Raw genomic sequence first — 13,172 nt, forward strand, 5'->3', positions numbered from 1 at the left:
GCTTGTTTTTTACCCCAACTTTTTTTTTCTCTCTCTCTCTCTCTCTCTCTCTCTCTCTCTCTCCTTTGATACCACCTCCTCCTTTAAAATGGTGATGTCAACGCTGAGAAAATATTCCACAATGCTTTGGCACTTCACTCATTGACATTCTTGGTTTCTGAGGCTACAATCTATTTTAACTGAGCAAAAAAATCATAGCCGATCTTTATTTTCCTTATGACTGAAGATTATCAACGCATCCACCCAGTTTTAATCTTTTTTTGGAAAATGTACTTTAGATTAATTTCAGAAAATGTTCACACAACTCCCTCGGACGAAGGGCATATCTTATAAAAGGCCCTAACTGTTCAACCTATGTCCATTAGAGATAACAAAGTGTGGAGTTGGATGAACACAGCAGGCCAAGCAGCATCTTAGGAGCACAAAAATGTTGCTTGGCCTGGTGTGCTCACCCAGCTCTACACTTTGTTATCTCGGATTCTCCAGCATCTGCAGTTCCCATTGTCTATGTCCATTAGAGTTTAGGAGAATGAGAATATTTTATTGAAGTGCAAGTTTCTCAAAGCGTTTGGCTCCCTTAGTGATTTAAAAATCTGTCTGTCTCAGCCTTGCGTATATTTAATGACCCAGCCTTGTAAATTCTCTGCAGTAAAGAATTCCAAACATTCGATAACCTCTGAAGAAATTTCATGTCATCTTTGTCTTAAATCATGACCCCTTTAGTCTGAAATTCTGGTCATACACTGTCTTACAAAGAGGAGAAAACCTCTCTGACCTATCCTCTCCCCACCTCCCCATCCATACTCTCCTCTCCACCTATCTTCTCCTCTATCCATCTTCAGTCCGCCTCCTCCCTCTCCCCGTTTATTTCAGAATCCTCTCCCCATCCCCCTCCCTAATGAAGGGTCTAGGCCCAAAACGTCAGCTTTTGTGCTCCTAAGATGCTGCTTGGCCTGCTGTGTTCATCCAGCTCCACACTTTGTTATTTTGCATTGATCTGTCAAGTCATGTCACAATCAGATGTTTGAGAAGGTCTCCTCATTCTTCGAAACACCAATGAGTACAAGCTCAACCTGTCTGTGTAAAAAAAAAAAAAAAAACTCCTCCATACCCAGGATCACCCTGGTGAACCTTCTCTGGATTGCCTCCACCAGTATATCTTTTCTTCAATAAGGAGCCCAAAACTGTTCGCAGTATCCCCTTGTGAGGTTTGGCAAATCTCCTTATTTTTATACTCCATTCTCCTTTGAAATAAAAACCAAAAGTCTATTTGATTTCTCTGTAATCCATTGTCCTTGGATACTAGCGTTTTGTGACTCATGGATAAGGACTCTCAAATACATCTGTGCTGCAGTTTTTTTCCAATCTTACCCCGTTTAAATAATATTTACTTTTCTATTCTTCCTGCCAAACTGCTGAAACTCTCTCTTTTCCAGATTATATTCACTCTGCTAAGCTTTTGCCCACTTTCTTAACCTGTGTGTATCCCTTTGTAGCCTCTTTGTGAACCTGACTTCTTGCCTTTCCCAGATCTTTTTGTCATCTGCAAACTTAAGCAATTGTATCGAAAGAACTGCGGATGCTATAAATCAAGAACAAAATCAGAAGTTGCTGCAAAAGCTTAACAGGTCTGGCAGTATCTGTGAAGAAAAAAATCCAGAGTTAACGTTTTGGGTCCGGTGACCCTTCTTCAGGACTGTTCTCAGGAATAGCCAATGGACCCGTAATGTTAGCTCTGATTTTTTTTTTCTTCATAGTTGCTGCCAGACCTGCAGAGCTTTTCCAGCAACTTCTGTTTTTGCTGTTGGTCTTGGTGTGAAGCAATTGTACATTCACTGCCCTCATCCAAGTAATTTAATGAAAATTGTAAGTGATTATAGCTGCAGCACTGATCACTGTGGCACTCTGCTAGTAACAGGTCAGCATCCTGAAAATGTCCCCTATTATACCAACTCAGTCCTCTATTTGTCAGCCACCCCTCTATACGATAATGTACTGCTCCCAATACCATGGGTTCTTATATTGTTAAGAAGCCTCTGTGATACTTTATCAAATGCCTTTTGGAAATCCAAATAAATTACAACAACTGGTTCCTCCTGTATCTATCTATCTTGTTAACACACCAAAAAAAACTAACTTATCAGATACAATTTCCCTTTCATGAAGCCATGCTGACTCTGCTTGATTACACTATGTCTGTTGAAATGATGTGCTATTACATCCTTTAAAATTGTATCCTAACATTTTCCCATTGGCCAAGTGGCTTACTCTCGTTCCTTATTTGCATATGCGCTCTGCATCTACAGTTAAGTTGCTTTATTTCACTGATTGATAGAATAGAATATACAGTGAAATGGTGATGAATGGACTAGCTAATTATCAATCAATACAACCTGACAGTTTTTCTATTAAGCATAATGAACTTATCTGCACAAAATCTGCAGATCATCTTGTTTAGGTTAATCACAATTCCTGCTACGTGCCTTTCTGAATTCTCCACCTCCTGAATGTGTCAAAGTTGCCTTTCAACTCTGTTTGTTTGGAGAGCCATTTCTCCATATTACCTCATTAATTATGATATTCAAAGCCAGAAGCCACTAGCTAAACGCAGTCAATCCCTAAAGAATACATGTGGCCAGGGACCCCTTTGGGGAGGTGATCCAAATAAAATGAGCCATTCATTCCAATTAATTTAACTGAAATTTGTTCTGACATTAATTGCAGTAACATACATGCACACAAACTAGGAGCAGGACTCATCCAGCCTGCTTCAACATTCCATTAGATCATGGCTGACCTGACCTGTAATTTCAAATCCAGAGGCCTGCCTACACTGATGGACCTTTTTGCCCCATTGCTTTCCATTGATCTATCTGCCTCTGCCTTCCACCACGCTTGGTTTTTTTTTGAAGAAAGTTCCAATTAAGACTGCTATTCCTCAGGAAAAAAAATTCTACAATTCTGTCTTAAATGGGCAATCCCTTCTTTTTAATATTGACCCCAGCTCTTGATTCTCCCACAAGAGAAAACAGCCTTTCTACATTCGTTCGATCAAGTTCTCGCAGGATCTTTGTTTCAATCAACAAGTTCTGAATTTCGACTTCTGAACTTGAACAGATAAAAGCTTAGCTTGTCTGACTACTTCACCGTGAGTCTTTTATTTTCCATCATAATTATTCATCTGGCACCTCATCAAATGCTTTCTGGAAATCTAAGTACACTGTCGTTCTATTGTTCTTTTTCTCACAGCTCATGTACTTCATAGAATATCAATAAATTGTTTAAATGTGATTTCCCTTTCACAAAATTGTATTGATTCTGCCTGATTGCTGTGAATTTTTCCAAATACCCTGCTATAATGTTTTTAATAGCACCTAGGGAAACCATTAGAAACTCACATACATCCAGCTCCTACACCTTGTTATCTCAGATTCTCCAGCATCGGCAGTTCCCACTACCTATAAATGGACCTTGCTTTTTTTGACTGAGTAGCAAAGGATAGCTCATGCTTTGCTCTTCATTTCACCCTTCAGGCGACATCTACGGAGTGCATTTGCAGGAGAATCCAGCAAGTTTTCGAGAAGCAGTACAAGTCCTTCTGTTAGCCGTTCTTTGCTTGGAAATTTTGAGGTATAAATACATAGCATTTACTAACTATGGTCGATGGTACTTGGGGATTTCGAACAGGTGACTCCTTCAAATCTGAGTCTGGTGATTAAAACTAATAATTTATTTGCTTGAATTCGTTCCTCATTGGAAATCATCAACAAAGGAGAGAAACAGGGGAAAATGAAAACTCTTCCTTGTTCTGGTTTGCTGCTACTCTATTCATTTCCTACGATGAGTAGTTTAATGACTTATTTGGTCTCATCTCTGAAGTGCCTTTGGAGCATGTTTCCAAATATTGAACTAATAAAAAGGAATGTGCAAAGATTGTGATGTCTAAGAGCTTTTCATTCTTAGACCACATCTCTCCCTGTCATCCCCTGCTCGTTTCCCAGAAAAGTGCTGTAAGACATGGAAATTTTGGAAACAGCTGGTTAGAGGATATGATATGTAAGTAGTTATAGAGTCATAGAGTTGAGCAGCACAGAAATATATACTTCGGTCTAATTCATCCTTGCTGATCGGATATCCTAAATAAATCTAGTCCCATTTGCCGGTATTTGGTCCATATTCCTCTTAAGCCCTTCCTAATCATATACCTATTCAGATGCCTTTTAAATGTTGCAATTATACCAGCTTCCACCACCACCTCTGGCAGCTCATTCCATACACGTATGACCCTCTGTGCAAAAAAGATTGCCCCTTAGATCCTATTTTAAATCTTTCCTCTCTCACCTTAAACCTATGTTCCCTAGTTATGGACTCCCCTACCCTGAAAAAAGATGTTGGCTAGTCACCTTATCCATTTCCCTCATGATTTTATAAACGTCCAACACTCCAGGGAAAGTAGCCCCAGCCTATTCACCCTCTTCCTAAAGCTCAAACCCTCCAACCCTGGCAAGATCCTTGTAAATCTTTTCTGAACTATTTCAAGTTTCACAACATTCTTGTAGCAGGGAGACCAGAATTGAATGCAGTATTTCAAAAGGCCTAACCAATATTATTTAAGGATTATAACTAACAATTTTTTTTCTCTGATTTCAGGAATCCTTGTTAAAAGGTAGATTTGCACCATCAGGAAGAATCGATGGTTTTACAGCTGAACTTGGAGCAAGTGGATCGTACTGCCCGCAGCATGTAACACTACCTGTGGATGTATCTTACTATAATATTTCTGAACACAGTGCCCCATCACCGTTCCTGGTAAGACTATCTTGTAGCATTCTATTAGGACTGTTTACAGATAACCACTTTAATTCAGATGATTGCATGCTTGCTGTGCATTCAGATGTCGCTGTAGCGACAAAAGCATATAAACTGCAGTATTGAGGAAGCGCTGCCCTGTTAAAGGTGCTGTCTTTCACGTAACATCGTAAAAATCAATATCACTGTCTGACATTTCAAGTGAATGTAAAAGATTCTGTTGTTATCTTTTTCAAAGTAGTGCAGAAAAGTTGACATGAGTATCCTCATCAGTATTTTACCCTTAATCAACATCACAAAACCAGATTATATGATCGTGACCTTATTGCTGAATGTGGACCTTTTTGCAATGTGCAAATTGGCTATTGCATTCCTAGTCTGGAATGGTGACTAAACATCAGAAGTACTTCATTTGTAAAACACAATTACAACATAAAATAAGGAAAAGTACTGCATAAAGTGCAACCATTATTTTCCTTTCTGCCTGTTTATAATTGAGGACAAGTAATGATTTCATCCATTATCTTTCAAACCTTTTAATTCTTTCAAATCCTTACAATTTTTGTTTCTTCACCATAGCAAAATGTGAATGAGCATTCTTTATTACATGACTCATTGCTGTGGCATTTTGATATCACCACTGGAACAGTCTTTGACTATTCGCTCAAATTTTGCCATTTTTTTTACAATTTACGGTTTCCTTGGAACTTGGAATATTCTGTTAATTTTGAGGCTAATCTGTTGTTCGTTGTTTACATTATAGTGTTAGCTTTTTAAGAGAGCTGCCAAGTATACTGCAGTCTAGAGATTCAGTGGTGCCAAGCGTCTCTTTCAGGAGTCCAAGTTTTTACTATGTCAGGCAGTTGTGACAGTTCATGACAAACTGAAAGTAGATATTTCTGCATGTTGGTATAGGCAAAAAGAAAATCGAGGATCTAAGCCTGAATGAAGCCAAGGGTCCTTTGCATAGATTAATCAAAGATCTATGTCTGTTTGAGGCTGTATCTGCAATAATGAATTGCCATGAGTTAGCCAGGGTTGGGTGCACAAAACCAAGTCTGCATAATAGACTGTCTTTGAAGGGACCACTACAGACTGCCCAATTTAAAAAGTAACTGTTAGATGTAGAGAGGAGCTGTTCGTAGCCAGAAGGAGTTCTGATCTTTCTGTCATGTTTTATGTACCAAATGACCGTTGCTAGCTGGTTTCACCAACTTCCAAAAGCAGCGTGCCATGCTTTGTAAAAATGTGCTTTAAAATGTAAAATATTTCTTTTGAAAAGCTCAACATGAGTTTGATCAAGGCATAGATTTCTGTCTCTACACCTCAATCCTAAATAAGGGACTGTTACACTTAGAATAATATATTTATAGTCTGACTTAATGTGAAGTGCCAAATGAATAGCATAGTTAAGGCATCTCAAAGAGAAGATTCTTCACTAATTGAAATGGAAATGTTTTGACTTTATTTGTTCATTTACCATATTATTTTCCTTTTCTTTAGGGTGTCATAAATCTGGAATCTTTGGGAAGGAAGGGTTACAATGTCCCCAAAACAGGAACTATTCAAGTGGTGAGTTTAGTGATTTACCTTTAACCCCTGAAAAGGAACGATCACACACCGGCTTACGTGCTTCTCTCCAAGCTTTTAGCTGAAGCACATTTCTCCAATCTTGTGGGGATGATAATGCCATTTAAAAATGGACTAAATTAACCAACAGAACATTTGAGGTGTTGCAATCAATTCCCACTTCCCTGAGCTCTGGCAATGGGGGAAAAAGCCAGATTTCTGAAGCAATTGCTTCTGTATTGTTGTTGATGAAGACTGAAAGTACAGAATAGGAAGATGGAGATTATTTCCAAGACGGCATGCTGTTAGTAAGTAGGGTATTGCAGGGGTCAGTGTAGGCCCAAAACCGTTCACAATCTTTACAAGTAATTTGGATGTGTAGACCAAAAATACAATTTCCACATTTGTTGTTGATACAAAACTAGATGGAAACACAAGGTGTGGAGGATGCAAGAATCCTCAGGGAACCTTGGAATGACTAAGCGAATGAAAGGGAAGCAATATGCAAGCATTTACTTCAGAAGTCACACAACATCAGGTAAAGTCCAACAGGTTTACTTGAAATCACCAAGCTTTCAGAGTGCTACTGTTCCATTAGGTGAATGCAACCTTTCGGAACAGAGCTCCAAATATGACTCCAAATAAATCAATTGGACTATAACCTGGCGTTGTGTGACTTCTGACTTTGTCCATCCCAGTCCAAAACAGGCACTGCCACTTCATAGAATTTCTTTCAAGAGGGTGTGAGTACAAAAGTCAGGATGTCTTGATGCAGTTGTATAGAACCTTGGTGAGATCTGACCTGGGATATTTTTCTTGTCTTGGCTTCCGTACCTAAGGAGGATATTTTCCAGGGGGGAGTGCAATAGAAATTGACCAGATTAATCCCTGGGATGACAAGATTGTTTTACAAAGAGAGATTAAGGAAACTGGACATGTATTCTCCAGAATTTTGGAGAATGAGACATAATCTCCTTGAAGCTTACAAAATTCTTATCGGTGTTGACAGAGTGGATATAGTTGAGATATTTTCCCTCGCTGGTGACTTTAGAACCGAGCGATGAGGTCACCTCAGATGAGACTTCATCTCAGGATAGGTTACAGGCCTCATTAACAAGAGGAAGAATTCCTTAATTTGAGGGTGGCGAGTCTTTTGAATTCTCTACTCACAGGGCTCTTTCTTTGAGTTCCTTGATCACCAAGTAGTTCTGGGAGATTTTCTGCATCTTCATCAATGAAGATAGATGCAAACCTCTTCCACTTCCTTAATAAAAACCGAAAGAACTGCGGATGTTGTAAATCGGGAACAAAAACAAAGTTCCTGGGGAAAGCTCAGCAGGTCTGGCAGCATCAGTGGAGGCAAAAACAGAGTTAACGTTTCAGGTCCAATGACCCTTCCTTAGAACCGACTCAGTTTGGAGTCAGTTCTGAGGAAAGGTCACCGGCCCTGAAAAGTTAACTCTGTTTTTGCCTCCACAGATGCTGCCAGACCTGCTGAGCTATTCCAGCAACGTTCTTCCACTTCCTTGTTCTCAGTTATAAACTGTCCTGTCCACACTTGTAATGTGCCCAATTTTACTAGTGAGACTTACGAGTCGGTATCAGCTGAATTGGTGCAGCTAAGACAACACCAGAGAAACTTGACATCATCCAGGACAGTAGCTTAGTTAAACAGAATTCTAGCCACCCATCTTATTGGCAACCAGTTCACATGAATCTACAATATATACTTTTTATGTTCATTATTGGAATGAAGCTCCTCTGGCCAGAATTTAATGTCAATCCTTAATTGCCCAAAGACAATTCAGATTCAGCCATATTGTCATGGGCCTGGAGTCAGATATGGGGCAGACCCTATAACAATGGTAGATTTCCTTTCCTAAAGGACATAAGTGAGGCAGATGAGGCTTTTCTCTATAACAATCAACAGTGATTCAGTAAATTGCCATTTGTCAGCTTTTTAATTCCATATTTTTATCGAACATGTATTTTGCTGCCTGACGTTGAAGGATTTGAATCCATGTCCCCAGAGCAATAGCTCAAGGTTTCAGAATGCTAGCCCAATGACGTGAGTGTTTTATTTCCACCTAACCTCATTTACGAGATGTCACACGGTGAATTGCTGCTTTTCCCCGTGATCTCTTTGTATAAAGAATTACCACGGGACAATCTTTCACCTTCAAATCCCCACCTTCTCCCACCAAGTCTCTCTGTTTTCTGTAGTGATAAGCAGTATGTTTTTAATGATAAAAGCTCCAACAGTAATCCTCTGCTCTGAAGGAAAATATTGCAGTGGGGGAGGGTCTAAAAGTCCTATGCTGTCCACACTTCGACTGTAGTTTATGTTCCATATCAGGGAACAAATTATTTTTGTTTACATTTCTTGAGAGCTTGGCTTCAAGGTTCACTGGATTGTCACACACTGACTAAGTTTGAAACTAAAACTCCATTGTCAGTCATGTAAGCAATTTTGATAGCGAAACGCAATTTAAGAAAGTGTCATACTTTAAAGGAAGAGTTAGTCCTTAACATGAATGGCCATAGATTATTCTTTTTTCCTTGAGTGTTAAGAGCCATTTGAGATTCTATATTGTTTAGTCCACAAATATCCTTCCTACCTTTAAAAAGAATTGATTTGGAGATGTAGACTCTGACTAAATTACTATTTGTTAGATTAAACAAATGGAGAAAATAATGGCATTAAAGACATACAGTTCGAGGGCTGTCCACTGTGAGACTCTGCTGCACTTTCCTGGTCCTGGATGCCTAACTGGTGTCCATGTGGGTGGTGGAATCAGTTAGTGATTTCAAAAAGAAATTGGATAGCCATTTGAAGGAAATACCTTTGCAGTGCCGCAAGGATTGAGGGATGAGTGGGACTGGCTAGCTTGCTCCTCAGGCACCTGATATGGGCTGAATAACCACTTTTAGCACTGTAAATATCTCTGCAAATCTAATAAAGGGTGACAAGTTTAGAAATCTCCCCTACAAAGAAGAACTGATTTAAGATCAGTTGTTAATTTGTGGTGATATTGATAAACGTTTGTTTGCTGAAGGTATTTAGAGATGTAGGTTAAGGAGAAGTAGACGTTAGGTTGTAGATCAACTGTGATCTCATTGATTAGAAAGAGAGTAACTCACCACCCAAGTGCCCAAAGCCTGACCACCATCTACAAAGCACAAGTCAGGAGTGTGATGGAATACTCCCCACTTGCCTGGATGAGTGAAGCCCCAACAACACTCAAGAAGCTTGACACCATCCAGGACAAAACAGCCCACTTGATTGACACTACATCCACAGGCATTCACTCCCTCCATTACCAAGGCTTAGTAGCAGCTGTGTGCTATCTACAAGATGCACCGCAGCAGTTCACCAAAGATCCTCAGACAGCACCTTTCAAATCTATAACCACTTCCTCCTAGAAGGACAAGAACGGCATGTACATGAGAACACCATCATCTTCAACATCCCCTCCAAACCACTCAACATCCTGACTTGGAAATATATTGCCGTTTCTTCACTGTCGCTGGGTCAAGATCCTGGAATTCCCTCCTTTTCATGGCACTGTATGTCAACCCACAGTGGATAGACCTCAGCGGTTCAAGAAGGCAGCTTACTACCACCTTCTCAAGGGCAACAAGGGACCGGCAATAATTGCTGGCCAGCCAGCCAGCAACATCCACATCCCACAAATGAATTTTTAATCAAATTGAAAATGTTCGTGAGGCTAGAGGCTCTTGTCCCTTTGTATCTGTGATTTATTTCTCAGTGACAAGGAAGGGAATGCCAGGATTTTGATCCAGCAACAGAGAACGAATAGCGATAGTTCCAAATCAAGGCATGTGGCTTGGAGAGGGATTTGCTGCCTTTTATCCTTCTGTGTGGTATATATTCATGGGCTTAGATGCTTTTAAAGAAGCCTTGGTGAGTTGCTGCAGTGCATCTTGTGGATGGTGTATACTGCTGCCATAGTCCGTCAATGGTGACAGAAGTGGATGGTTATGGTAGTAGCTGCGTGCCGATCAAACAGGATGCCAAGTCATCGATGTTGGGGCGGCACCTATCCAGTATTTGATCAAATTCCTGACTTGCGCCTTGTAGATTGTAAACAGGATTTGAGAAGGTGGTGTTATTTGCTGTGGAAATTTTAATCTTCTCAGTTTTTTAGCAGTAGTATCTATATAGCTGGCCAAATTGAATTTGAAAACAGTGGTAACCCTTAGGCCATTGTTAGTAGTTGTGCCTTTGAAAGCCAGATGGTGTTGACTAGATTCTCTGGCGGAGTTGGTCTTTGCACAGCACTTGTGTGACAAATGTTATCAACTCCAGTCTGGTTGCTGTCCTTGCCTTGCTGCATACGATCATGGACGGCTTGCTTTAAAGGAGCCTGCTGTGTGAAACCTACAAGGAGACATCTGGGTAGCTGCGTATCTTAGATCATCAATATCAACTCTACCACTACCTCTGGGTAGGTCTGATTTTGGGGAGAAAGTAATGTATGGCATATTCTGGAATTCTGAGTCATGATCTGAAAAGTTTTTGATTCAGTTGCTTGACCAATCTGTTGGGGAGTTTCCTTATTTTGGAGCAAAACCTTAGTCTTGTTTTAGATATTTTGTATTTGTATTTAAATGTCTCTTTGCTCAATAATTTAGATTTTAAAAGTTGGATGAGCTAAAGCATTCTTGAATTCTCACTTTTCTACCAAATAGTTTTGTTAATCCTTGTTCTATACATATGTTCCTACTTAAAATCTTGCTGATTTGGCTGAATGCACTGCAAAGAATCATTTCGTTCATGTAATTTTAAGTACGTGAACCACCATTTGAATACATTGCATTGAAGTTGTATGTTTCAATCAGTGCTTCCTGATGCTGACTGAACTGGTTCATTAAACTACTGTTAGCCTTGTGCTACTGTCAGACATTGAGCAGCAAATATTTTGCTTTCACCCTCAATAGATCAGCTCTTCAGTTGTATTGGCAGCCATTTTTTCTGATATGATTTCCTGCACTTTATTTCTGAGGAGACAGCCATTTACAAAAAAAAAACTAAATGAAACTATAACAACTTACTAGATTTGCTTTCTCTTTAAGTGTTTCCAAATGTACACCTAAACATTTAATCGGGGCTCGTAAGAAAATAACACACTGAATCAGAAGTAGACCACTCAGTACACAGAGTTTCCAATGAGATCCTGGTTGATCTGACAATCTTCAACTCCCTGTCTTGTATTTCCCCCATAACCCATGAATCCCCTACTGATTAAAACACTGTATTTCAGTTTTGAATATAATAATGACCCAGGCTCAACAGCCCCTCTGGTAAGATTCTCAATTTTCATGTTAGGACTGAGATAATCAATTTAATTTACCAAGTTGGATATGAAAGTAATGAATCATTTTGAAACCTGATAGAATTCATGGAAATGATTATTGCAAGGAAATAAGCCTGCCAGAAACTTCCATTTCTTTCACTATAATGAAGGCCTCACTGGTGCTGAATTTGATAGTTGGATTTGAGTGCTGGAACCTTCATATAAGACCAGCAAAGATACTAACCTGCTCCCTATAAATGTTTGTTTCATTGGCCAACATATGACTTTCGGTTGAGTAATTGGCATCAGCAATAAATGTTAACAAGACTCGGCACAGGTCCTGTGGAATATTAATTTATTTCAAGATTGAGTGAATTCCCATCATCCTTACACTATTTTGTTTTGCTAACAGTATTTTTTAAGTTGTGGTCCATGTAAATAGACAACCAAATGGCTATGACGATATTTCCTCAAAAAACATGTAATTAATCTGATGAGGGGAATCCTACCCTTTTTAAAAGGTCATATTGGCTTTAGTTCATTGAGTCACCGTCTTAATTGTTGATTTCAAACATTTCCCACAACAGTAGTTAGACTAACATTAGTTCTATCATTTCCTATGGTCCTGAAGTTTGAGAGCAGCTGATGTCATAGCATAGTCCTAATAGAGCACTTTTATTATCGGAATTCTGTTTCAGATACAACTTTTGTGAAGAACACGTAAGCAGTGTCTTTGAGTGCATTAAGAGAAATATCTGTAACAGTATGTTTACAGTCCAATAGGAAAGGAACCATTGTTAGATCTAGTTCTTGGAACCTTGTAGTGATTCACATGAAACAAGCGTCACTTGGGGAACATTTTAGTGGACAATGATCTTTGTACCATAAGATTTAGATTAGTAATGGAAAGGAATGCAGAACAATCCACGGAAGCAGTAAGTGACTGGGAGAAAACCAACTAAACTTAAGGTGTTAGGAGCAATATATAGAGGAGACGTCAGAGGGAGGTTCTTCACCCAGAGAGTTGTGAGCGCATGGAATAGTTTGCCAGTGGTAGTCGTGGAAGCAGAGCCATTAATGACATTTAAGCGACTGCTGGACATGCACATGGACAGCAGTGATTTGAGGGGAATGTAGGTTAGGTTATTTTATGTTTGGATTAGGACTATTCCACAGCACAACATCGTGGGCGGGAGGGCCTGTATTGTGCTGTACTTCTCTATGTTCTATAAACTGGAATAAGAACAGATGTGTGCAAAATAAGCCTTAGCTGAAGTTTAACAGGTGAAATTGTAGTTGAACAATTGGCTTCCTGCAAATTAGTAATACTTTATAGGCACTGTCAAGGTGTTGAGTCAGTGTTTTAGCACATGTGAAGAGGCCCTTCGACCCATGTCTATGCTAATCATCAAGCACCTATCTTTAGTCCAGTTTTCCAACACACTGGCCCACAGCCTAATATCCTATGGCATTTCA

The 13,172-nt window shown here is 39.5% G+C and overlaps 1 protein-coding gene across 11 annotated transcripts in view; it reads left to right on the forward strand.

Moving 5' to 3' along the window:
• The window catches only part of LOC125458468 (atos homolog protein B), a 203,212-nt gene that overhangs the window by 173,221 nt on the left and 16,819 nt on the right, over positions 1-13,172 (forward strand). For all 11 annotated transcript variants that reach the window (XM_059648730.1, XM_048543777.2, XM_048543785.2 and 8 more), the window contains 3 exons: positions 3,534-3,630; positions 4,651-4,809; positions 6,313-6,381. In XM_059648730.1, coding sequence (XP_059504713.1) covers positions 3,534-3,630; positions 4,651-4,809; positions 6,313-6,381 — 325 coding nt within the window. The remainder of the gene's footprint in view (positions 1-3,533; positions 3,631-4,650; positions 4,810-6,312; positions 6,382-13,172) is intronic.

This window comes from Stegostoma tigrinum, chromosome 1, assembly GCF_030684315.1.
Source record: "Stegostoma tigrinum isolate sSteTig4 chromosome 1, sSteTig4.hap1, whole genome shotgun sequence".
In the NCBI taxonomy this organism is placed as follows: domain Eukaryota; kingdom Metazoa; phylum Chordata; class Chondrichthyes; order Orectolobiformes; family Stegostomatidae; genus Stegostoma; species Stegostoma tigrinum.